A 27,496-nucleotide genomic window follows, 5' to 3' on the forward strand; every position below is an offset into this window, starting at 1 on the left:
ACGCGTGGCATCTCCCGTCCTAGGACAGGTACCCGTGACGTGACGGCAACGCTCGGCGACAGAGTGCGTGGAAGGACACAGTGCCCAAAGGAGAGGAAGCGCCACGCAGAGTTCAGATTTTATCCGTAAACTTCGGCCAAGTGCTGCAGTAAATCGCCACTTTCTTTGCATCAGTCACGGTGCGAAAGGAGACTTTTTTTAAGCGAATCGTAATCTCTGGAATTCTGCAGAAAGACTCTCGTTAACTGTAGGCTTTTGCAGGATGCTGCTCCTGGTGGGAAACCAATAAAAACAAGCTCCACCCACGTTTACTCCCGTGACATCAAGGAGGGTTGAGCATTTCCGAGATTCTTCTTCGTGCAAAACAAGAGGAAGAAATGTAGAAGCTAATCAGCACTCTGCTCACTCGGATGGATTTGTTCTCATTTGTACTGTTTCTCATTCTGGAGTGCCCCTGTTATTTCTCTTTGTTTTGTGTTTCTTCTTAGAATATCATAATAATACGTTTCCTTTATCAGGATAGCAGCATAACTGAGCGCCAAATTTTGTTTGGTACCTGAGAATGTTATTCTGTTTATATCTTGTCATTTGGGTAAGAATGAAATCCCAAAATGTTGACATTTATAAATTTTTATTTAATGGATTCACTTAATGATAGAGTGTGGAGAAAAGATATGTATTTTCTCAGATATAGAAAATAGAGTATTAAATTGATGTTGGGAGTGATGCTGCAAAGAAACTTTTATGTGAAACTTCCAGGGATGGAAATGTCTGAATTTTCACCGACTTCACAATTACATGTATCTTGGAGGTGTAATTCTAGTCTTAGAACAGTGACAGGTAATAAGATGCTTATTACTGCTGAGCAATTAATGGGAAAACTGGATTCTTTCCAAGTACAGTCAGGTTTCCGTAACCTGTGATTATAGCAGATGCTCCGGAGCTTTCGTGACTTGTGATGCTGGGTGATACGTATGTTCATGTCACATCCACGCTTGGCGCCGGGCTTGAACCTGCGTAACCTCTCTCTTGTCATTTAAACGTACTATTTCTATGTCTTCTATTTGTCATTTTTTTTAGGATACACGTACCTTTTAAATATGTTTTTATTAATTGTAGAGAGAGGGAGAAACATCAATGATGAGAAACATTGATCCGCTGCCTCCTGCAGGCCCCCGGCTGGGGATCAAACCCGAAACCTGGGCATGTGCCCTGACCGGGAACCAAACGGTGACCCCCTGGATCCTCGGTTGACGCTCAGCCGCTGAGCACGCCGGGCAGTGCACGTGCCTGCGGACAGCGTTGCGGGAGTTAGGGAGAGAGATCCCTCCCTCAGAAGAGCAAGCGAGCGGGCCTGGCTCACGAACGGTATCTAATTAGTCTCATCGAGGTGGCCGAAGATCAGCCTCGTAGACGGTGTGTGGAGACAAGGCCACTTCTCGTGGTTTGGGGATTTTTTGATGTAGTGTCCAATTCCTTTGTCAACAGAAAACTCAATTTTCCTGAGCAGTGTATGTAATATGGAACTTGAGCACAATATAAGACCTCAACTTTTTGTTTTTTTACTCAGATTAAGTTCAAATTGACTCCAGGTTTACACAATAAATATGGCGAGTTGCCTTACTTGGGCACGTTGTTTAGCGTGCCGGAGCTTCCTTTTACTCATCCCGTGTATGTTGAAGCTTAATGACTTACCATTTGTCAGGCGTTAGACGGCCCAGTTCTCGTTTAAACTTCATAGTACACCCCCCCCATTTTTAGGACATCGATTGGGAAACGGGCTTTTAAGTTTACAAACCTCACCCCGGCTGTGCAGTGAGTAGGTGGCAGAACACGGCAGGACCCAGGTGTCTCTGATGCCAAACTTCAAGCTCTTCCCTTTGGAGCCAGTGGTCCCCAAATTCTCCAGAATTACCTGGAGAGCCCGGGATGTGTCATCTCTAACCAGTTCCCAGAGCTCGGTGCTGCTGGCTGCGACTCGGTTCCTTGGAGGGTGCCCGGGAGAGCTCAGGCGTCGTGCTTGTGTCAACCATCACTAAGGTTTACTGGCTCCTTGCCACGTCGAGGCACCGTTCCGGAGCAACCCCCTTTGTGCTCCCACTCCCCCGGGACGGCAGTGGAAGTGTGGGGAGAGGACGGGTGGGTCACCACTCAGAAGGATGCTGAGGCGGGGAGAGGAGCTGGGGGAGGTGGTCTCCCAGTGGGTGAGCCAGTGGCAGGGCTGCTTGGACTCGCAGGGCCGGCTTTGAGGCCACAGCTCTGGAGCCATCGTCATGCTAAGGGAAGACTGAGAGCAAGGGAGACCCTTGCTTCCTTTCACCCATGGGTGTTCATGTCCTCGGCGGAGGGCCCCCGCAGGCCGGGCCTGGGAAGAAAGGGTTTCCCTCGTTGCGCACTGTCTCCCAGCGTTGAGGGCGGATGGCGCAGTTTGTTATTCTGATGAGTGACATGGTTCTGAAGGGACGTGTTTCGGTTGAGCCATGAGGTAGTTGACACTCGTTTGCCTGGATTAAAGGGACTCCAGGTGATTTCCTATGCAGGAACCGTGCTGGGTGCCAGCGCATTAAATTAGAAGACATGTCCACTGCGGTCGGCCACCCTACAGCAGGGCGTCACTAGTCCGTGCTGGTCGTCTGCTCTGGCCGCCAGGGGAAATCTCAAAAGTCAAAGTGAAGGGAGTGAGAGAGGAAATCAGCCCGTCATTAAGTCTGAAACCTGCCCTCTGCTTAGGAAACTGTAGTTTCCCCACTGGTTTTAATTCTTAAAGAGAAGGTATTAGGCAGTTTCAAAAGGTGAAAGCACATTGATATATAAATATCTCGTATGTTTGGTTCCATTAAAAATTTTGTTGAATGACTTTTACATACAAGATACTTATAAAAATAAGATGTTTGTCTCTCCTCCCAAGAAGAACTCATGGTGGACCTCAGCAGTGAGTATTTAGTAATTTCCATAGGAGCATCCAAGCCTCAGGCTAGGGTGGCCTGGTGTATGTCTTGGCTTAGAGAGACTGGTGGGATGATTTCCATGACACCAGCATTCAAATCAGGGACAGACTTTTCTTTTTGATGGGATGGCTGTTGAACTGTGAGCTTGATAGAGCTAGATCCTGCCCTCCTTCCTCTCAGCATGGAGTTCTCGCTGATTTAAGATGGCTTTACTGATTTATTGTAAAAATTTATCTCACAGCCTTAGCTGTGAACTTTCAAAAGGATATTAAGACCTACTGCTACTTTTCGGATGTTCATCTCTGTATTTTCTCCTTTTATTTCCACCTTTAAAGATTTCAGACACAGTGGTGCAAACCCTAGAAACGGTCAGGAACCAAAAGGAAACAGCCCAGACACAGCTTGGGGTTCGGGTGCTGGATTTTAACCACGTGGTTTATGGGAAAATCACCTGTGTGTTCATTCTGGCTTCTTGCAGGTTGACGAAGCCCTTGTCGTTTGCTGACTGTGTTGGGGATGAGCTGCCGTGGGGCTGGGAAGCGGGGTTCGACCCTCAGATTGGTGTCTACTACATCGATCACATCAACAGTAAGTATTTCTTTTCGGTAAAAGAAGCCAGATCAGAAAAGTAATCCCCTAAATCTAGACTTGTACAAAAGAGCAAACATTTTACAAAGTGAATTGCTTTATTTTAACCCCCACTTTCTCAGTGACTAATATTTAACTGAAATGGCCAGTTTGGAATTTGGGGCGTGTGTGTAGAGTTGGGCTTATGGGGGCAGAGAGAGAGAAAGGCGCCTGATCTGTTCAACACAAATACTGACACCGAGTCTGTACGTTTCGCCCCTGCTACTTTTTCATTTGATCAGAAGTGTCACTTTTTTGTGGAGATATTCTCTCTCTCTCCCTAAAAGTTCCTACAAAGTCCGTGAAGAATTCATAATTGTGGGTTTTAAAGTTAGCTTTTATTTTTGTATTTTGTGATAACCCTTTCATGATACTATGTTATTATTTATATACTAGGTTTTATTGCTTATCAGTGATTGACAACCAAATGCTTTAATGTTATGGTGGAGGGGACTGATTTTGTTAAAATTAAGTTCATTTAAAATGATCATAATTCCTTATTATGTGATTGTACATAAAACAATACAGTGGAATATCTGAAATGTGTAACTATTTAAATCTCACTTTTATACTTATTTTGTATGTATAAGAGTTTAGCTTTTTTCCCTTAAATATCATTTGGGACATCAGGAACAAACCTACCTGTCTTGGTTCAACAGAAATGAGCTCTCATGGCATGAAATTGAGAAAATGAATCCCCTCATATCCCTCCCACCACCTACATACAAACTTGGGTTCCCAGCCCACCTCAGGGCTCTCTCTTCTACTCAGGGAAAGAGGTGTTCTCAGCTACCCCCCCTCTGCCAAGATCCCTCTTAATAACCTTTATATGACCCTTCTCTCCTACTTCGTATCTTTACCAATTCCCAGTTTTAAAATTTTCTCCACCATTTCTGTATTTCTATTTTTAGTGGTTCTTTTGTCTTAGTATTTAAACACTGGAAACTCTCAATATAAAACCAAACCAAAACCACCAAAAGTAAAAAACTGATAAAAATATCTCCCCCTCTGCCTCCCTTACTCATACCCAAAACCGTCTTTCGACCCAGATCCCTTACCCGCTGTGGTCCTCTCTTTTCCCTTCGGGAAACTTGCTGGAAGCCACCTTCTGCAGGACTTCACTTCCTTCACGTTCACCAGCATTTCACAGAAACTGCTCCGGCCAAGGCCACCTGAGACCCCCGCGATGGATCTAGACAACACGTGGTCTTACCTTGTCTTCCTTGATGTGACCTTGCCCCCGTCACTGGTTCCCTGTTCCTTTGGATTGCATAACACCTTTTGTTGGAATTTTGTTTGCATACCTGGCTGCCCCTGCCCAGCTTACTCTCGCCTGTCCCTTCTTCACCCCCACCTGGTGGTGGGGTTTCTGGAACAGTCTTCGTTGGCACCCTCCAGACCTCCTTGGATGATGACTTCACTTATTCCCTTGAGGCGGATGGCTGACAAATTTGCCTCTGAAGCCTTGTCCAGAGTTCCAGGTGCATATATCTGATTCCTTACCAGAGGCTCTTTGCAGTGCGTCTGCCCCCGGCCTGCATTTCCTATCCCGGGCAGCCCCGCCCCGCCCTGTCCCGCCCCGCCCCGCCCCGCCCTGTCCCGCCCTGCCCAAGCACTGGAGGACACTCCAGCTCTGCCCTCTGCTTCCTTGGCTTTCAGCCTTTCTTTGCATTTGTTGGTTTTAGCCCCAGGCACCCTCTGCCCAGCCCCCCCCCCCCCAGCTGCCACGTCCACCCAGGGTCCTTCTGCTCCCCAAAGGCCACCTCTTATCCCAGCCCTCCACCATGCAGGTCCCCGCCCCCATTCGGAATTAGGTGCCCTGTCCCCGTGCACCAGGTACTTAAGGATGTTCAAAAATCACTTGTCATGTTCATTTAGATGACCTATTTGCGTGTTTCTCTCACTAAATTGCGTGAGCGTCTCAAGGCCAGGGACCACAGTTGGATTTCTTTATCCTTGGTACCGAGGGTAATGATAAACTCTTAAATGTGAGAAGGAAGGAAGAGCTTTATCGTTTCACTCACAGATTAAAAGCTTCCTGTTTGTTTTTGGAGAAATTAAAGTGCATTTCAAGTATAAGTTATGCTTCAGAAAGCACCAGTCTGAATATTTAAAGTCTTAATGATCAGAATATAAATTTTTGGGTCTACCAGTTTGCTTTAGTGCAGTAATGGCCTCCCAGCGGCCTGACGGATTTACCGTGCCCTGAAGCGCCCAGGTTACCCCCAGCCAGTAGTTCTCCCACTAAAAAGATCTGCTCCATTATCTCATTAATCTTCAAGACAGTCCCGGGAAGCAGGTTAGTGAGCAAATGGTGTTATCTTCTCCTAACAGCTGGTCCACACATATGTTGTGTCTTGACATTGTTTAGTTTCAGCACTATTTTCTCTTTATTTTAGTAAAAAATGAAATGAAGAATGTTTGGCTGTTTAATACTGTTTCTGTATAACACTATTAAATATCTAGCAGTAAAAGATTTGACCTTGACAATGATAGTAGTTATAATAGGCCTTACGTGTTTTATGGTGGAATTTACCTTTGGGGGGGGGTGTGTGTGTGTAAAGTGGGGGTGTAGATATTGGTGGGGGATGTTAGCTGACCAGAAGATAATTATGAAGTAGTGTTTATAAGGTTTTGATTTTATTACTAAAACCAGAAGTAAATAACTTTTTGATCAGGTCAGAATTATACTCTAATTTTTTTGTCTTTTCTCTGGTAATTGAGGTCTCATTTACATATAAGAAAATGCACAGATTTTAAGTGTGTATTTCAGTGAAATTTGAGAAATGCCATTCTAGTTAAGACATGGAATATGCTCACAACCCCAGTACGTTCTTTCCTGCCCCTTTCCCATCACCCCCTCCCAATGTTGCATACTGTTCTAATTTCTGTCATCACAGCTTAGTTTTACCTGGTTTACAACTTCATATAAATGGAGTGTGTTCTATTTTGTGAATAGAGTCTTCATGCGACATATTTAAAAGAATATACTACTGAATACAGTATCATGGATGAATATTTACCGTACACATACTGTCAAAGGCCCCTTATCCAGAGCATATGACTAATTCCTGAAAATCAGCATTGAAAGGACAACCCAATTTAAAAATGGGCAGCACACTGAGACGCTTCCTGAGCTCTCCTCTCTGCCCCCCCATCCTCTCTGCTTCCCGCAGCCTCTTTTCCTAGTGTTCTCGCTAGAAAGACAGGCCTAGCCCTGCCACACTCCTGAATACATCCCACGACCGCCTCTGTTTTGGGACAGAGCGGGGAGGAGAGGATCCTGGGACAGGCTGCCACTGCCTACCGTGGGGTGTGGGATTGAGGCTTGATCCCCCGGCTACTCTGGGAAGCATGAAGCTCTGTCTTGTTACAACCCCTCCCCTTCCAGCCTCTGATAAGAACTCATACTTCTCAACACCAGGAAGACAAACAATCCAATTAAAAAATGGGCAAAGGACCTAAATAGACCCTTCTCCAAAGACGACATACAGATGGCCAACAGACATATGAAAAAATGCTCAGCGTTGCTAATCATCAGAGAGATGAAAATTAAAACCACAGTGAGGAATCACTTCACATCTGTCAGAATGGCTACATCAACAAATCAATAAACAAGTGCTGGCGAGGGTGTGGAGAAAGGGGAACCTAGTACACTGCTGGTGGGAATGCAGACTGGTGCAGCCACTATGGAAAACTGTATGGAGGTTCCTCAAAAAATTAAAAATGGAACCACTGTTTGGCTCAGTGATCCCACGTCTAGGAATATAACCTAAGAATCCCAAAACACTAATCAGAAAGAACTTATGCACCCCTATGTTCATAGCAGCGCAATTTATAATAACTAAGCTCTGGAAACAGCCCAAGTGCCCATCAATAGATACAAATGGATTAAAAAACTGTGGTACATTTACACAATGGAATACTATGCAGCTGTAAAAAAGAAGGCCCTCTTACCTTTTGCAACAGCATGGATGGACCTGGAGAGTATTGTGCTAAGTGAAATAAGCCAGTCAGAGAAAGACCTATATCTCATGATCTCACTCGTATGTGGGATCTAAAGAACAAAATAAACTGATGATCAAAATAGGTCCAGAGGCATGGAACAGACTGACAAATCCCAGAGGGGAGAGGGGTGGAAGGGATGGGAGGAGATGGAGGGGACGGGAAGAGATTAACCAAAGAACTTACATGCATATATGCGTAGCCCACAGACACAGACTGTAGTGTGGTGAAGACCTGGGTGCGGACTGGGTGGAGGGGGGCAAAGCTGGGGAAAATGGGGGACATCTGGAGTACTGTCAACAATAAAATTAAAAAAAAGAAACCCTAGGCTAGTCCCTCTTGGAGGATTGGGGGAAATGAAAAGCACCGTGGAACGCAGAGCGAACCACCATCGCGCTAGTGGCACACAGGACAGGGAGAAGCACCCTGTCCATTCCGAAGGGTGAGGCTGGGCTGCCTCGGGAAGGGGCTGTCAGCTGGTACCCCAGAACGAGTGAGCCAGGCCTCTCGAGCATGGGGATGGGTGGGGTCCGGGGTTGGCAAAAGGAGAAACCCCCACAGTAAAGTGAAAGGCCTGGAGAGGCCGCAGAAAGCAGGGCTTGGTGACAGAAAGAAGAGTCTGCAGCTGGTGGGGAGGGGTGGGGAGGGGTGGGCGAGGAGGGCCGGACAGGTAAGCGGACTGGGCCCTGACGGGGCACTTGTCTGGGACCGTTCACAGCCCCGCTTAATCACTGCCCATCCGTGGGACCTTCCTCGCCCAGCCAGAGGGCACCCCTGTGTCCTGGAACTGTCACAATTTCCTCTGTGTAATGTAAGTTCTAGGAAGGAGGGGTCCTGCCTGATGTCCTGTTTCCCCTGTGGCGTGGGGCGGGTGGTCAGTAGTTGTCGGTGGCAGTAAGGAACAGATAAATGATAGACATGGCAGATCGTTCCTGAAACAGAGAGGAGGAGTTGCTCCTGTTCCCTTCATTCATTCTTCCTGAGCACAGCGGAGGGAACAGAAATACGCACAATACACCCAAATGATACTCCTCTGAAGAGTCTAACACTGTCTCCACCACCAGCTCTGTAACCCACAGTGTGTTCTCTGTCTGCAGAGTTTCACATCCGTACAACTGATGGAATGTGGGTTTCTTGAGGTACGTGGTGCTGAGAGTAAGTTATTGCTTCTTTCATACAGTAGACAACGTGCACATTTCATTGCATTTAATACAGTGATCTCCCAAGGCTACCCAAGGTCTTAATAACAAAAAAATACCGCATTTGTATAATAGACTTTTTTGGAATATTTACATTTAATAAACTTCATAAACGTACTCAGCAAATACAGCTGATGGAGACGAGGCCAGCCTGCCTTATGGAGCCTCCTGAGGGCCCTGTGGGAGCGCTCTTCTGTGGTTGTGCGTGTTTCAGAAATGGGACCGTTTCCTGCTGAGCCTCCTTCATGCACCGTGTTTAAGCCACTCAGTCTCCTGAGTGTTTCTGCTGATCTGTCCCAAACCAGTGCTGATGGCTTGTTGTTAGTAGTAGTAGTAGTATTTTATGTCATTCATTGAACTGTCAGGCAGTGTTTTGTAGCAGCTTAGCTGTTGACAGGTGTTTTATAGAAAGTATCCCAGTTCCCAGTATGTAGGGAAATAAGATTAGATAAAGCCTCTGAAGATACTGAGAGGGAACTGGATGTGCAAATCTTAGCGTAACTATTATAACTTATAAACATTGCAAGTTCTTCACGTACTTTCAATTTATCTCTTCATCTGGTTCAGTTATTAGTTATCTTAATGTAACAAATTATCCCAGAACTTAGTGTCTTAAAATACACTTATTATCTCATGGTTTCTGTGGGTCATGGATCCAAGCAGGACCTAGCTGGAGCCCCTGGCTTGGGGACATCCACAGCGAGGCTCAGCGAGTTGGCCAGACCGTGGCCGCCCAGGCGTGGCTGGGGAGGGTCTGCTCCCAGCTCCCCTGCTGCTGTTGGCAGGATTCCCTTCCTTCGTGGCTGCTGGCCAGTGGCCCCTCATTCCCTGCCACGCGGGCCTCTCCACAGGACGGCAGTTTGCTTCATCAGAGCAGAAAAGCCAAGAGCAGGGGCAGAGAGCGAGAGCACGATGGCAGCCGTGGCCTCTGTAGTCTGATCTCAGGTGGCGTCCCATCCCTTGGTCTCTGTGGTGTCCCTTAGAAACAAGCCACAAAGTCTGGCCCATGTTCAAGGGTATGAGTACTGGGAGGGGAGCGTTACTGTGTGCCATCCCCAGTTAGGAAACTTTCTGAAGACCACAAAGTTATATTTGTTAGAGGATGAGTCTGCTTTGAGCCAGGTTGCATTCATACATATAAACATTGGAAGGGAATATAAATATTACATGTTCCGATAGCCAGAGATCAGAGTTGTAATGAATATTTAAAAGAGAGATGTTTAGGCTCTTATCGGCTGGTCCCGGCCAGTTCTCCATCTCACACGTGCCTGGGCTGCCCCATGGTGATGAGGTCCTTGAAGATTCTTGGCGGGAGGGGCCGTCCACTCGGGGCCGTCCCTCCAGATATCTTCTTTAGACCTCGACGCCAGCATGTTTCCCCCCACAGCTACATGAGATAGCCTTCCTTTGCATATTGAAATATTTACATCTTTAAAGATTAGTGTTCAAAATACATACCACTGTAGAGAGAGCTCCCCTTTTATTTCCCAGTGATGGGGAAGCAGGGCCCGGGCCTGAGGCAGCGGCTGCACTGGGTCTGGCTGACCCAGGCCACTTCCTTAGTCACCCTGGGCCTGTCTATGGGGACTGGGGAGCCGGGGAACTCTAGAGAAGAAGGACCAGATCTCAGCTGTGGACGTTTTTGCTTCGACAGTTGCATCTGATGGATTCACAAGGGGAATAAATAGTTGACAAGGACCTGGAAGTGGGGGAGGAGGGTGGGGAGGTTTGGGCTAAATAAACCAAAAACTGTCCAATTCCTGGAGAAGTCACTTCCCACATACTAATAAATTACTTAGGGATGTAAGAATTAAAGCTAGCTACTTTTTTTAAAGCTTAAATAATAATAATTAAAAGAGCATAATTAGATCCTAAAAAAGAACCCACCGAATGTATTTTCAGAAACCACCCAGATTGAAGACCCGAGAAAGCAATGGCGGGGCGAGCAGGAGAAGATGCTTAAGGACTATCTCTCGGTGGCTCAGGATGCCCTCAGGACGCAGAAGGAGCTGTACCACGTGAAGGAGCAGAGGCTGGCGCTGGCCCTCGATGAATACGTGCGATTGAACGATGCCTATAAGGAGAAGTCCAGCTCTCACACAAGCTGTAAGTCAGTGTGGCTGTTCACTGCAAACATGGGGACCAAACTGTAGATGACATGTGGCCCCTGGGTTTCTGTGGAGTTTCATTTGGGGCCTGTTCCTTCCTCGGCAGGAAGATTGGGGAGGGCACCCCAGACTTCCCAGTAAATCCCCTTGACCTCATTCCAGATCGCGTATCCTCCCTGGGGATTCTGTATCCCTTCTGTCTTTGCCCCTCCCTCTTCCTCTTTGCCTTTTCTTTAGTTATGAGTCAAATTTTACCCTTTCAGACCAAGGCGAGTTATTCGGCCCTGTGGCCACTCTTGTACACTCTTCCTGGTGGGGAGGAACTGGAACCGTTAGCTAGAGTGACGCTTCTGTTGACCACTGAGTTGACTTAGCTCTCTCTTGTCTCCAAAACTGGTCATCTGGGGCTGGCTTGTTTAAAGAGCAGCACGATGGGCTCAGATGTCCCACTGAAATGGTCAGTTTCTGGATAATGCCAAAAACTCTGATAAACTATATCTGCCATGAGGACCTTGACGATTTTATGCACTGGTATAGAATCCAGAAGAAAATGAAGTACCCTGGTCTTTATGACATTTGTCTTTCTTGAGTTTTTTTAAATTATGAAGGTTTGAAGATTACTTTTTATATTTAGGTGTCTGATGAATGACAATAAAGAAATGATAAAGTAAGTAAGTATCACAGAAGCATGTGAACCTTGTTGTTTTTGGAGTTTGTGAATTCTCAGCTAAGAACTAGTTATGCAACTTGTTTTTCTCTTTTCTCTTTGAAAGTGTTCTCAGGATCTTCATCTAGTACTAAATATGATCCTGATATTTTAAAAGCCGAGATCTCCACTACGCGATTAAGGGTAAGTTTTTTTTATCGTGGCTCTCCATTGAACATGTGTGTAGACTCTGAAGGTGGACAAGGGGCATGAGTGGTCGCCTGCCACGTCCATTCTATGTAGCAGCTCCCTCCGCTTATTCCGATGGGTGGTGTTTCTGCCTTTGTTAGAACTTATTCTGTGATTGACGTTGTCCTCGGTATTGAGACCGAGTATGTTCTGTTATTGGGCAGTTTTATTATTGCAATTAGTATATTGAATCAAAACCCGAGGTTCAATAGCTTAACTTTCCCTTACCGTACTAAAATGACTTCTAGAGTTGGACCCAATTGTTCTTTCATCAGATGGCCCAATATTTAAAGATGCTCAGATTCCTGTCACCAGTCATTCCTTTCTAGAACTTAACTAGTTTCTCACACTTTCTCGTAGGTTGTTTCCTGATCTTTACCTAGACCTTGACTAGTCTCTCACACTTTCTCATGGGTTGTTTCTTGATCTTTATCTAGAACTTGACTAGTCTATCACACTTTCTCATGGGTTGTTTCCTGATCTTTACCCTCAATCTTTTTGACGAAACTGCTGTTGAGGCCAGAGCTTGTTTATCTTTGATTTTTAGAGCTGTAAAGACTGTTCACCGAGTACATAAATTCATGTAACCATTACCTGTGCCATGAAATAAATTATTACCATGACCCCCAAGTCCCCAGTGTATCCCCTCGTGGTCATTACACTCTCCAGAGGAAACGCTGGCCTTGGCAGCACTGTAGGTTAGTTTCTTGCCTGCTCTGACTTTGTAAAACTGGAATCTACCACATGTATTATTTGATGGCTTCTTTTGCTCAACATTTGGACCACTTTTGGATACATACCATAAATTCTTTTACTGATGTACTTCTATAATGATGTACATTGCAGCTTTTTCCAATTCCTGGTAATTAAAAATGATGCCTTAATGTACATGTCTATTATTCATGTCTTTTGGGACACATATGTACACATTTTTCTGAGTTATGCACTAGGAATGAAATTGCTTTGTCAAAAAATATTTATAGCTTCAACTTTAGCAAATACGTGAAATGCTTTGGGGCTTTCTTACTTTATAATATATGCTCTTAGAGCTCTAGATTACTTTCTGCACGTGGCTTTTGCCTGCAACTCACAGGTTTTGAATTTTGTATTTTTATTATCAATCAGTTCAAAATATTTTCTAACTTTTGTAACTTTTTTTTGATTGAAGTATACTTAGCTTTTAAATAGTTGGGAATAGTCTTTTATTACTGGTTTCAGCGTCATTGCACTACCTATTTTTCAGTTCTGAAATTTCTATTTGTTTTTTATACTTGCCCAAATTCTGAACACTAATATATAATTTTTTGAACAAAATAATAACAGTTACTTTTTAAATTCCATGTCTTGATTAGTATAAAACCTAGATTTCCTATATGTTGGATTCTTCAATATGGTCTGAAGAATGGTTTTGGTTTGGGGTCAATATTTGACCACTTACAACTGCTTACTTTTTATTAAGAGCCATATATTATGTATGGAAAAGTATAAAGACGATTTGAGGTTCAGGATGATCTTGTAATCCTTTAAAGAGAATTTAGTTTTGCTTTTCGTAGAAAGTTAGGCCTGGGACATACAATTTTAATTCAGTCAGGGTGTGTATTTGAAATCTGAGTTTCATCTCTTCTCGAAGAGTGGGTCTGTTCCCAGGTTACCCTTTCTCTTAGCGCAGAGCTCTTCAAAGTCCTGGTTGAACTCCTTGGGTGTCTTGTGAGAGCGCCTTCTGCTGGACGGAGGCTGAACTCCAAGCCTCTCCCAAGCTTCTGCTCCATGGACCGGACTGTGTGTAGCTCCCTGAGCTCAGGCTCTTACTCTCTGCCTCAAAAGGAAAAACTGCTCAGTCTGGATCATGACTGTGGGCTTCCCTCGCCTTTCGGGTCTTTCACACAAGTTCTAGTTCGCCAGTATTTTTAAATAGATGTTTTTTCTTCTTCTGACTTTTCTATTCTCAGAAAACGAGTGTGAAAAAAGTTTGTCTCTACTTTCAGACCTCTCTTCAGTTTGGGTTTCTGGGTTCAGTTTGGGAAGTCGTTGATAGAAGTGCTCGGGGCTTGCTGCCATGAACATCCTCCAGTGCGCCAGACCCTTTGCTCTGTCGGCGCACCCCTCTCTCCGTGCGTCTCTCAAGAACATCCTGTGATGCCTTGTCTGACGCCTTGTTGCTGATCCCTGTACTGTCTGCACATTTCTGTGACACTGGACTAGGTACCTTATCTAAAAAAAGGAAAGCAGTGTTTGTCAAACTTACTCTTCATGAACCTCTGTACTCACTTGAGCTGTGCACGTCTCAGGAAATTACTACTTTTTATTATTGCCCTTTGGAATTTTAACCATTTTTCATAGTTCTTGCCTCTGTAAGGCACGTGGTAAAGGGAATGACCTTGATCAGCTAGTGTAGTTTGTTCATTTAAATCCCCCTCTAGAAAAGCAAACTAAGGAAAGGATTTAAAAACAAAACTTATAGGAGATTTCATACAAAGCCATTTAGAAGGAAAGGGAACCCATCTCCATCGGGGAGATTCCAGGAGGTCCCAGTGGTCACCCTCCCCAGACCTGTGCAGCGGAATCTTAGATAAAGCTTATTTAATGCCAGGGTCACTCTGCTCTCACTATCCGATGCCTGCATGTCATTTATACATTTCATTGCTGTGCGACCACAAGGGTGAGGCAGACAGGAGTGCCCCCTGAAGATGCTTCCCTCTCGAAGAAGACATAGATATTCATAAGCGACCGTAATAAAAGATCGGAAGTGGCCTCTTCATCTCTTGCAGCAGGAAGCGTTGAACACGTCCTTGCAGCGTGACCACTTCGTAGAAATGCTCCCTTGGCAGACCGGCCCTCGTGGGCTGCGCTGCTCCTGTCGCTCGTGTGATGCCCCCTCTCCGCTGTTTGTGCACATTTGCCAGGCGGCCCTTTCAGAAGTGGGTGGGCACCGCGGCAGAGCCGCGCGGAGTTTGGTAAACTGGCCTTTCTTTGGCTTGTCTGCCCTGTGGAAATTGCTGTATGTGCTGGTCCCTTTCACGGCAATAGCAGCTCGTGAAGAATGAACTCCTCATTGTGGTGGTGTCTCAGAGCACCCTCCGGCCTTTTTGGTCACAGTCACAATTTTTTTAGACAAAGCCAAGCACCAGCTTCATACTTCATTATCTTGATGCAGCAGCATTAGCAAGTGTGCTTCGTTTCTTTCGCTGAATTAGAGTTAGTGGGTCAAGCGTTTGGGAACCAAGTATTTGGAACATGTGTCTAAAACACCTTTTTATGTTATTTTATATTATGGTCATAGGTATTGGTGATCGTTGCTTTCAGACTCCTCCTTGGTCAAGTGGGGCAACAGTAACTTCCTGGCATCCTGTTTCTAGGTGTTGAAATGGTGAAATGAATAAGTTAATGCTTTTTTATTAATATACTTATAACTTTTAAAGGTAGTGTTCAACTGTTTGAGAAAATCTATTTTTTAAGAAGAGGAATATAAAAACTTTTACTGTGAAATTTATTATTTTACTTATTCATAATAGATACTTAGACCACAGTCTTCTTGGGTTGGGAATGGAATATCTCATACAAACTGAATCTTAAATTCAACTGGTATTTTAAAAAATGTATGCCCCAAATTACAAATAGGTGTGATATTTGGTGGAGAAAATTTGTGATGAATTTGATTAAGTTTTTACTATTATTTATTAAACCGAAATAAAATGTTGGGAGTATAAAATAAAGTCTTTTGAAATACAAAGGTATTTGAGAAATTTATTGAGTACCATGGCACATGCTCTGAGCCAACTTTTAATTTTGTAAAAAAAAAAAAAGAAAACAAAGGCCCCTTTGGTTAAATTATTTGTACTCCACTCTCAACACTTGGCTGGTTGTTCTCAAATCTATTTTCTCACTCACTGTTAGCATGAATTCAGTTATTCTTAGCAGTGGTGCTGGACTTAGAAAAGTCATCCACAGTCTCACTGATTTGTAATCTTGGGCACAGGCTTTTGAGAATGGCAGTTGACTTTAAAGTTTAGTTTGTAATTGTTGATAGTGTTCATTCATGTGCACATCACATTATGTCACTTTATCCACCAGTCAACTAACAGACAAAAAGCATAGCAGTGTCTTCAGGTGAAAAGAAATCTGTCTCCTGAGAGTATAATTACCACCAGTATGGACTGACTTTTTTTTTTTTTTTTTTAAATATATCTTTATTGATTTCAGAGAGAGGAAGGGAGAGAGAGAAACATCAATGATGAGAGTCATTGATTGGCTGCCTCCTGCACGCCCCCAACTGGGAATCAAGCCCACAACCTGGGCCTGTGCCCTGACCGGGAATCGAACCCTGATCTCCTGGATCCTAGGTCGACCCTCAACCGCTGAGCCACGCCCGGCCGGGCAAGGACTGACTCTTGAGTAGATGTGAGTGATGTCTTTATAGTCGCACTACATTTAAAACTTAGCATATGCCCGGAGTTCTTTGAGCTGCGGCTTCCCTGGTTTCGGGGTATTGAAGGTGACGGAGTGATGCTGATGGCGACACCAGGGTGAGCGTTAGACACAGAGCTTCTTTCAGGCTCTTCAGAAGTGAATGTGTGGTGTCGCTGGTGTTGTGTCAGAAAATGGTGCACCAGGCATAGTGAATTTTGAATGACACGAAGAATGACATGACTCACATTCCCTAAAGAAAAGAGAGCAAGACAGACAGAAGATGAGAGAGAGATACCCGTCCAGCCCAGAGCTGGTGTCATCGGTGAGGACGTGCCAGCACCCTGGCACCCTTAAAATCCGTAGCCCAGCAGAAACCCCCCCCCCCAAAGCATCCTCAGACCTTGAGTAGAATAAAACTGTGGCACTTGGTCACGTGTATGGATTTAATAGTTTTTGCTTCTCTCTTTCCCCAGTGATTTGGGTCTCCCTTTTCCCCCTTTTTAGCTCTGAAGGTGCCACAGTGCAGGCTCGATAACATGCACGTTAAAAGGAGCCCTTCACTGGCACCGCGCTTTCGGGAGGAGGTGCTCGCTTTCCCCGCCCTGCGAAATCCCTGTGCCAGCCCCGGCCGTGGCTGCGGCCCCCTCCTCAGCTCTCGCACGGCCCTGCCTGCGTCATGCTCGTGGCATTTTAGCCTCAAGCGCTGCCAACTTCTCTGAGGGAGCATGCAGCCCAGGAAGACGGGCGTAGGGCAGCAGTGATCATAGTGATCAGTGTGAAGGGATTCTGTAAAACCTGCAAAAGTCATCTGCTCATTTCTTAAGGGCTGTGGGAGTTGGCTTTGTGGAACTGTATGAGATAAAGATATTATAATGAATACATTCAAACCAACACTTCCTGATAGTTTGATACTTTTCCGTGACATATACACAACGAATACATTCACCGAATGTGTTCACATTAAATTTGGGGAGAATCAATCTCCTGAGGCCATGACAATGAAGTAGGGAGAGAAAATAATACCTACTTGTGCTACATACATTTTGAAATCTTCGGCATTTTCATGTACATATTTATTTCTAGAATTGAGGGTGGTAGACATAGTACTACAGCTTTTACTCAATCAAAGAACCAGAGTCCGAGGGAGCCCCTTCAAGATCTAGGGGAACAGAGTTGTGTGGTTTGAGATGAGCCAGTGGATCCCAAATTTAGATCTTGTGCCTGTAGAGAAAGAAAGAGAGATTGATGAACTAGGTCCAACGGGGAGATATTCCCCCTAGAATTTAAGGTGTTGGAATCACATGAATATCTCTTAAAAGACCCAGCTGGCTCTTGTTTTTGCCCAGGAAGTATTAGCTGCTGTAGGAATTGTCTGCTAACAACAGATCATTGGAGACGTGAACAAGCTCCGTAAAACGACTTTTCAGACATTGGATCGCAGGCGGTAGAATATTGATCCCTAACCGAAGGGGAGTAGGGAGGCGAGCCCTAGGCCACAGCGTTGGCAATGGGGGAGGGAGGACTCACACAGGGCCCAGTGTGTGCCGAGCTGAGGACACAGAAGGGCAAAGTTCAGTGAAGTGCAAGTGTCAGGACTCGGGGGACATGCTGGAGAGGAGGAGGGGAATAGTCCGTGCTCCGCCAGCCAGAGCGGAGGGACCTCGTAAGACGTGGGGCACCAGGTAGAGGCAGTAATGGGGCCAGAGGACATACACAAATGACCGGTGGGCACAGGAAAGATGACCGCCGCTAATCACTGAACACATGCAAATCAAAGCCGCAACGAGCTGTCTCCTCACGCCCATTAGGTTGGCTATTATTTTTTTTTTAAAAGCGGAAAGTAACAAGTGTTGGTGAGGATCCGGAGAAATTGGAACCCTGCACATTGTGGCTGGGAATGGAAATGGTAGAACCGCTGTGGAAAGCAGCATGGCAGTTGCTCAAAAAGTTAAACATAGAATCACCATGTGATTCAGCGAGTCTCCTTCTAGGTATAGACCCAGAAGAACTGAAAGCAGGAACTCAGGTTCTTACACTCCCATGTCCACAGCGGTTTTACTCGCAATAGCCAAAGGGTGGATACAAGAAGCAAAACCGGTAAGGTGTGTGTATGTACGTCGACGTTTCCCTCTCTTTCCCCCTTTCTCTCTCTCTCTCTGAAAAGCAATAGAAAAAATATCCTTGGGTGAAGATTAAAAAAAAAAGGCAGAAATTATCAGAATGGTTAAAATAAGAACCAACTCTATGATGGCTACAACAGGCCTATTTTAAATATAAATACCCAAGTGGGTTGAAAATTAAAAGGAATGCAAAAGATATGCCAATGAAAATACAAATGCAAGGAATGTTGCTCTTGTCATAGTAATGTCAAAGTAAACTTTGGAACAAGGATATTTTAGGAATTTTCTACTAATAAGTCAGTTCATCAAAGGACATAATGATATATTCACATAATCCTAAATAAAGATTTACACACATAATAACAGAGTTTTAAATACCTGAAAAAGACCAATAGAACTGAAAGGAGAAATACCAATGTACAATTATACTTGGATATATCAACACCCCTTTCTCAGTAATTGATAGACCATACAGACAAAATCATGGTTGTTGAAGCTGTGAACAGTGCCATCAACCAGCCTGATCAAACTAACATTCGTGGAACATACCATCTAAAAATAACAAAATACATATTTTCAGGTGCACATGGAGCATTCACAAAGGAGACCTTCCTCTAGGGTGCGGTGGGTCCTATAGCAACTTTCTGGTTTATTTGAATTACTGGTGGAGATCTAGCATTGACTTTCCATATTTTTATCTAGTATCTCAAGGTAGCATATTTCTTTTATGGTTCATATGTTTCCCATTGGCTTTGTTTTTTGATGACCAAAGTCATTCATTAGTCATCACAAATGGTTCTGAGTGCTCTGGGGTTCTATTTTCCTCTATTCCTTAGGTCAAAAATGTTTTTACTATTAACACTGTGACTCTCTGGAGCTGATTTCTGGTTTTCTTTAAAGGTGAGGGTTGTTAGTGATACGGGAGCCGCGGTGAAGAGAAGGGTGACAGTTGCCCTTTGTGGGCCTGCGTAAGGAGCTCCGGCGAGACAGTAGAGGACACGTGAAGGGGAAGGCGGTCATTAGCCAAATGCCACTTTCCCCATTATGGCTTCAGTGCCGCAGGGTTCGCTCATAGCGCAGCCTCGTGAAACCTGCCTGTCGGGATCCTCCCAGGGCCCACAGGTTTCTGGAATTTGCTTCCCTCGTTGTCATCTTCTTTCTCCTCCTGAAATAAAACTAGCTACACTCGGGTTATAGGAGCCGGCCAGAAGCGCTCGGATTTCCAGCCCGCCCATCACGCCTAGTCGCGGCGACTCCCTGGCTTTCAGCAACAGCTTGGAGGCCCGTTTGAAATGTCGCTGCTGTCGCGTGGGCGGCGTGGAAAGCCGGAGGAGCAGGCGCCAGGCGCGCTCGCCCCGCATTCGGCGATCCCGGGGCTGAGACCTGATTCCGCAGGAAAGGCCTGGGCAGTTAGACGGCCGCTCTGGCTGCAGAAGGTCCCGCACGTGAGAGAGAAACACAGGCTCCGAGGCCGGGGGCGCTGTTCAGATCTCCAGCTGGGGTGGGATCTAGGGATAATGAAGTTTCTAAACTAAGATAAGCGCCGCAGATTTTGTTTAGGCCGTTTTGCTACAATTCCAGTTTGTCTTGGGTCTTCCATGTACTAACATGCCATCGTAACTAAAACTTTTATTATTGTAGTTTTTGAAAATTCTCCCGGGTTCTAGACTGCTCTTTGCTGCCGAGTAGCAGTGGGACTTCAGCAGGTTCCTTGCGCATCCTGTTTAGGTCTGAGAAGAATTAAACTGCTTCTCTAGGAGGGGAGTGTGAGGACTGAAAATAGGTTTTCACATTTATCGCAATGTCTGGAATACACAGGGTGCTCGTGACTTCTAGCTCATGGCTTTCTAGGCACGTCCACATTGTGCTAAGCTTGCAGGTCAGCATTAGCTTAATCCTCTAGCTGTGATCTAAGATACTTGTCTTTACATCCTGTGCCCTGCACTCGAGGGTGGGTTGGAGAGTGGAAGATAGAAACAGCGCTGCTCTAAGAGCCAACGACGTCAAATGGTTCTCCGAAAAGAAAGGTTGTTGAGCTCATCAAGACCATGGTCTTAAAGCCAGAAGCAACTGGAAATAATGTCTGGTTGGAAATACTGTTTTCACTTGTCAGTGTCATTAGAATCAAACTTTTTTTTTAATAGTAAACAAAATCAAATTTAACATTGGTATTCGGGAGCTGAGAATCATTCAGGTAATCCACTAAGAAGGCCCCCAAAATAAAAAGAGCAGCTTATAGCCAACTTTAGGTAAAGAAAATAATGTGGAAGGAAAGAAAGCGCAGGTCAGCTTTCTCTGTCACTGTCGCTCATACAATCAAGTGTCCCATCGCTCAGAGAGACCCTGAATTGTCAAGTATTAATTTTAGATTTTAAATGATAATTTTTGAAAAGAAATTAAATTGGTGTGTCATCACAGTCCAGATGAGTGTAAGTAGAATGCTATTTTTATGTCAATGAAATTTACCAATTGTTTTAATTCAGTTCTTAGTAGGCTCAGTATCACCGTTTTTATCAATGGTGTTTTCAAAGGTAAAGACAGGTGTCAGCCCAGTTGTTTGAGTTGCTACTAATCTTTGGCTTAACTGTTGTTGATTTAAAATAAAATGTCAGTCTTTTTGGTAAAAAGCTCTTGGGAATGCTGTCAGAGTAGGACATGTGGAATGAGCTGTTGATTACTGATGGCCCTTTCGACACAGTAGCCTAATGCTAACACGGAAGTGTCCTCGTGGTATCCTGTGCATCAGCTCATCGCTCTTCGTGGATTACAGACCTTCCTGGTCCATTCAGGTGTCTCCTGCTCCAGGGGGTCAGCCCTCATCCCCAGCCAGGAGTGAGCCTTTCGCCTCAGGGCCCCAGCAGCCTGTGCACAGTCATCCGTATTCCATTCCTTTTCCTGGTAAACTGTAAGCACCTTGGGGCACAAACTGGCAAACACTCAGATGAACCCACCAGACAAATGACTGGACGTCTGCTGTGTCCAGAGTACGTGCCGTAGGGGTACAGACGTGAGTTTTGCCCAGCACTGTCCTTGTCTCATCCTCGCGGTGCCCAGTCTTCCCCCGATGTTTCTCCTATATTCCGCGATGCCCTCTTTTCAGTGAACTTCTCCTGGCACTACTCGAGGCGATTTCGGAAGATAGAGGTGGCGAGCTGGGTTTCTGAACTGCCTTCTTTCAATACATACTCTTTCTAGGTGATCCCATTTAGTCTCATGCATTTTAAAAAATCATCCGTACGTCAGCGACTCTCAGTTTTGTATCTCTAGCCCAGACACCTCTCCTGAACGTCAAGTCCACACATTCCAATTGCCTTTGAGGTCTCACGGGTACCCGGAGAACGTCTTAAAGAAAACTGGTCTTCCTCCCAAATCTGGTCCCACTCTTCAGGAAAGCCCCTTCGTGCACCCCACTGGCAGGCCAAAACCCTGGACATGACCTTTGACATGTCCTCTCCCCCACCGTCCGCGCTGGGCCCATCTCCCAGTCCTGTTGACCCTGCCTCCAGGATGTGCCTCCTCTGGGCCCTGCCCCCGGCACTGCCCGCGGTGCGGCTCCTGCTGGCCCCTCTGGGTCCACTCACCGGGGCCATCACAGTGATCTTTTAAAATCTTAAGCACCTCATCTTTTAAAATTCTCCTTGATTCTTACTGTCCTCAGGACGAGACACAGGAATCCTCAGCGTGGCGTCAAGACTCTGTCGCCAGGCCCCCTTTTCCAGGCCCTCCCAGGCCACCTGCCACCGCTGTGATCCCAGAGGCTTGCTGAGCTCCCCTTCCTGCGGCGGGGTCTGCCCACAAGCTCTGCCTTCCCAGAACCTTCCCTGCGTGAGGCTCGCAGCCTCCCAGCCTGACCGTTTCCTCAGGCAGGCTTATCCACGACCTTGGACTGCGGCGGGTCCCATGCTCCCCGCGTCTGGAAGTGTCCTGAATGTTCTCTTTCTCTCGCCTGTGGTAGCTGGCGAGATCCATTTCACTGAGTGATTATTTGCTCGGTGTCTCGCTCCCCGTGGTTCTGTGTGACCATTGAGGGGGTGTTGGGGAGCGGAGGGACTGAGGGAAGAGAGAGAGAGAGAGAACTCCTGGGCATGGAGGGATAAATGGTGTTGGAAAAAACAAAAATAATAAAAATAAATTAACAAAAAACATAAGCAGCCAGGAAAGTTGGACAGTTATAAAGTTTAAAAAAGAAAAAAAGACCATTGAGGGCCAAGACCATGTCTGTTTTGTTCACGCTGCAGACCCAGGGCCCGGCACCTGGTGGAGAGTCAATGCGTGTTTGCGGCATGCGTGGGATAAACGGGGTAAAAGCCCGGAAGCGCGTAGAAATGCTGCACAGCAGGACGTGCTTCACTCTGCAGGCAGCCTCGCCGTGTGGGGACAGGTTTCTGCCGGCGTGAGGACGCAAGCTCGTGACTAAACCAGGCTCCTGCGGCCTCTCTGACCGTCCGACCTTAGTGTCGTTATTACCGAGGAACACATGCGGCAATAGGGAGAAATATTTTTTATCAGTTTGACATCAAATACTTGTTGACCGCCTGCTGTTTGCCCGGGACTGTTCTGACAACTGGAATACAGCCTGTGACGCTTTCCCGTGGGGGCGGCCGGGCAGTAAACTAGCACAACGAAAATTGTAGCTTTTGAAAAATACTACGAGCTAAATAAAACAGGGTGGTGGCCTGGGTGGGTGGCTAGAGGAATCCTATTTAAAAAGGTGGTTTGTGAGCGGAGACCCGAGTGACGAGGGGTCAGCGATTGGAGATCTGGGAGGAGAGAGCTCCGGCCGCGGGGAACAGCAGGTGCAGGGGCCCCGAGGCAGGCGCTGCCTGACGTTTGAGACACAGGCGTGGCCACTGGTCCGGGAGCGGGCCGGATGCGAACACGCTTCCAGAGTCAGCGATACCGTGGTTTAAAGTCCTGACTCGCCCTTCCTGGCTGTTTATCACAAAACGGAGACAATAGTGATGTCGCACTCATAGGAATGTTGCCGAATAGATGATGCGGGTTAACATGAGGAGTAATGTCCATCACCGATAACTGAAACGTGATTAATCTGCCGTCACAGAATTTCTGTCAAGGAGAAACCGGTGGAGTGAATGTTCAACCAAGGGCTGTGTTTATGTGTTTAATAGTTTACTAATGGGTTATCTTTTAAAACCGTGTTGCTAATTATTTACAAACATTCATATCTACATTGATTTCTCTCAAAAGGTGAAAAAGCTGAAGAGGGAGCTCTCGCAGATGAAGCAGGAATTGCTCTATAAGGAACAAGGCTTTGAAACCTTGCAACAGTGAGTATAAAAATGCTGCAGTTGCCTTTAGAGTAATGCAAAGCCCCCTCACTAACACAAGGCAAAAGCAAGTACAGGTTCCATATAGAATTTCTCAAGGAAACCTACAGGTAAAAGCTCAAAGCTCTGCACTGAAAACAAAAAAAGCAGTCAACCAGCAAACCAAAAACTTGGGGAAATCTATGTACTTGGAAAAACGCTGAAGGTTTTATTAATCATTAGAGATCCAAAGAGACCAAAGTGAAAAACAAGCTTTGTCTCCCGGCACCTGCCGGCTGCTCCAGGATTGAGGTGTGGAGCTGAGATGGGCACAGACGTGCCTCCCACATTCTCCTTCAGGCTGCACTGAGCATGTCCCCAAGGCCCTGCCTCTGTCACCCAGCATGACCTGGAGTCTCCCCGTGGGTGGTGACCTCAGGGAGTGAGGGGACCGTCAGCAGAGGAGCCTGAGCCCCTCACTTCTGGGTGCCCCCTCTCCTCTCCAGGCCCACAGCCGGGCTGAAGGTTGTAGAAGACCCAGGGAGGCAGGAGCTGGCAGTCCACGCCCTGTTCCCAGCCCCTGGAAGCCCCGGCTCTCCCTGCCACCCAGCCCGGCCTAACTAAACCCTGACAGGCTCTCTGGACTTCCCAGCTCTCCTAACCCCAGCCACAGGGCCTCTGATGCAGAGGAAGCCGCTGGTCCATGGCCACATGGCCACAGAGGCGTTTGGAGGCCACGTCCCCTGAAAGGCAGTCAGCTGGCCCAGTGCACCAGCTGAGGGGCCGTGGGGCCGTGTTTGTAGGGATTTCCCTGATCAGGGTCATGTTCATCCTGTCTCCCTTAATAGTGATCCAAGCTAGCGAGGCACCACCCCTTCTGAAGATCCCAGCGTCCCTGGCCAGGCAGACACACACTGATTGTTCTGTGTGTTTCCATGAGGAGTTGTATCTCAGATGCCCAGTCGCTCTTGAACACCCGTCATGTGACTTCCCTTTCAGGCACTGGTTTGGTGGCTCACTCTTTTTTGCCTACTCACCTCATGGAACCCCAACTGTGATATGCTTTGAGATGCACCCATCCTAATGGTTCTCAAATATGACCACGTGTTAACATCATCTGAGGGGCTCTTAAAAACATGCCCATTTCTGGTGTGCTCCCCAGATGGATTTTATGAGATCCCCAGGTGGGGGCTTAAATATAGCTCTGCTCTAAGAGGTTCAGTTGGTTGCAGAGCCCCCCTAAACACTGGGCAGACCTGGGAAGACACAAATGTCATTGAGTAATTGTATCAACATAACAGAGCCTAAAGGGGGGCTTTGTGGCCAGAGTGGGGAGAGAAGACAGATTAGAGGAGCACCGTGGAATGTTTAGCCGCACGTTAACCGTTTTTCAGGCACGTGAAATCATAACCCGCGTCACCACCGGGGGTTAAAGGTTAGCCAAACTTGCTGTTTTTGTTCTGTTGATGAAACAATGCCACATTGTCTCAAAGCAGTTTGCTTGCAAGCAGTTTTTATAGGAATCTGAGGCATGTTTAAGAATCTGTCAATAACATTCCACAAGAAAACAATAGCCATTTGTTGTAAAAACTCCGGCATTCTCCTGCAATGATGCTGATCCCTCCAACCGAGAGCAGAGAGATATGGTATCTAACCCCAGCGGCCTCTGTCTCTATCTCCCCTGGCGACAAAATTAAGCTGTTTTCACTTAGACCTTAACCACCTCGCTCCTAGAACACTGAATAGTAATTGATCGAACCCAGCGACCATACTCTTCAATAAACCGTATTCCTGGTGCTCTAAGGGGACTTTTACTTGGGGTCGGGATAGAAAGTGTATTTCAGGAAAATGTTTAAATAGAATCCCACTGCTTTTGCAACTTTTCACTTATTCACAATAGAATGAGACATTTTTGTTGAGCCTGGAATTACAGTGTAACTTAAACCCGGGCTTTCATTTTCCTCGGCACGATCTTTTATGCCGGATGAGTGTATGTGGTTTTACTCTCTAGTTACTCATTCGGTCATTCTCTGGTCCCACGTTTGACCTTGGCCTAAGCGATAGTGCCGTGTGTGTAGCTGGAGACCAGGTCAGGCCATATTTCCACTCTGCCGCCTCCAGCATTCACTCGGAATTGGCCGGGAAAAGGCTGGGACCCCCAGCAAGAGAGCACACACATTTTCTAAGGTGGCCTAGCTCCAGGGGGACTTACTTTTGCAAGGAAGGCTTGCAAATGGCAATCTCTTCTCTTCCAGAAGAGACTAAGATGTAGGTAACAATTCATTGCAGGGTGCACACAAACCAAAATGTTGTTTTTTATTTTTTCAGGGAAAAGTATAAAATGGCATTTCTCAAATTAAGAACAAAAAACACAGTACTTTGTTTTAAAAATCAGCAAATAATGCTCATATTTTATTATATTGCCAGTTAGGGTCAAAAGAGAAAAGAGGTGTCAGATGAAAAGTGGAGGAGGAAAGGGAGAGTGAGGGAGGGAAGGAAAAGCCACATTGAGGGCAGAGAGGCTCAGAGGAGGCAGGAGTGGGAGGAAAGACCAGAAGGGCTCCCTGGTGGATGCCAGGCTGAGGCGGCCCATTCTCGTCAGGTTCAATATTCATCCGGTGGAGCCGAGATAGCCAGGAAATTGTCATCTATTTTTAAAGCTCGCTGAAATTTAAATTATCCATCTTGAAGCAGTCCTGCTTTTATTTTTAAAAGGTAAAGTTAATTCCTGAAAACAGCTTACCTGCTTTTTTATTTTCAAATGTTAAAGTTGATTTCTGAATTAAAGATTTGTTTCACTGTTAAATTCTGAAGTTTTTACCCAAATAGGAAAAAATTACCTGGGCTTTAGAAATTCACTTTGACACAGTTTGAGACACCTAGCTATTTCATGAAATCGCACAGGTTTTTTAAAAATCAAAATAAGTTTTTTGCCTCAACTATTAAGGACTCAACGATTTCCCTGAAAAATCCCTTCCCAGATAAAATTAACGAATATCCAAAGTGCTTCCAGTGTTTTAATCAAATATTCTAAGTGTAAAAGTCATAGGGCCCGAGCCCGAGTCTGTTGTTTTGAAGGTGTCACCTGACCAGCCCAGTGTTTAGGTGATGTAGGGGCTAAGTTCGTCTCACCTTTCTGGCCTCGGTTTCCTCATTTGGAGGAAGAGACTGGCAGGGTCCCCTCCCACCCCAAACACTGTGTGTGCTTCGTTCAGTGATTTCATTCATTGCACTTTGTTATCAAATGATCTCATGATGAGATTTATTTTCTTTTCTTAGGTTCTTTAAGACTTTAATTGCTCATTCAACAGCATAAAATATTTACTAAACTAGTACTTGGAAAATAGGTTGTCTCCACACTGCACTTGTGTGAGTAAACTTTGGAAGAGTGGATAAGATGGCATTGTTGTTGGTCTTTTCAGATTATACAGTCGCATTGAAACAAATACAAATCATTAAATGTCTTAAACCCAAGGAGCTCAGAGCCAGTTTTCTGTGATTCAGTAGCTGGCTTTTCTCCGTGGGCGAGACTGCAGCTGTGTCCCGAGGAGAGCTGCGGGGCGGGGGCGTAGTGGACACCTGGGCAGCTCGCCGTGGCTGCCGCGCACCCTGGGCAGGCGGTGGGCGAGCCAGGAGAGCGAGGGTGAAGGAACTGTTAAACCTTCGTTTAGGAAGAAGTGGGCACGTGGGTTGGGCCCTTCAAACCCAAACAGCCAGGTTCCATGACGTCCACAGGGTGGCCATGTGGACCGTAAGGACGTTTGCAGAGCAGGCTGCAGGGAGGACTCTTTATTCAGTGGTGGTTGACGAGTGAGCTCATCTGCCCCCTCCTGACTTATTCCTGGACTTGAACTCATTCGGCAAGGCAAGCAGTTTTACCCCGACTCATAACCGTTACAAATACAGAATAAATATACCTG

General features: G+C 46.0%; 1 protein-coding gene across 2 annotated transcripts in view; it reads left to right on the plus strand.

Moving 5' to 3' along the window:
* WWC2 (WW and C2 domain containing 2) overlaps window positions 1–27,496 on the plus strand; it is a 130,916-nt gene that overhangs the window by 59,632 nt on the left and 43,788 nt on the right. Inside the window, exons 2-5 of one of the 2 annotated variants that reach the window (XM_081129100.1) lie at window positions 3,427–3,536; window positions 10,682–10,885; window positions 11,661–11,737; window positions 23,518–23,597. In XM_081129100.1, the coding sequence (XP_080985226.1) occupies window positions 3,427–3,536; window positions 10,682–10,885; window positions 11,661–11,737; window positions 23,518–23,597 (471 nt within the window). Of the gene's footprint in view, window positions 1–3,426; window positions 3,537–10,681; window positions 10,886–11,521; window positions 11,555–11,660; window positions 11,738–23,517; window positions 23,598–27,496 lie in introns of those variants that run through there. The other variant, XM_081129101.1, reaches the window with a different exon arrangement.

Source organism: Miniopterus schreibersii (assembly GCF_964146895.1).
Source record: "Miniopterus schreibersii genome assembly, chromosome: 2".
Classification (NCBI taxonomy): domain Eukaryota; kingdom Metazoa; phylum Chordata; class Mammalia; order Chiroptera; family Miniopteridae; genus Miniopterus; species Miniopterus schreibersii.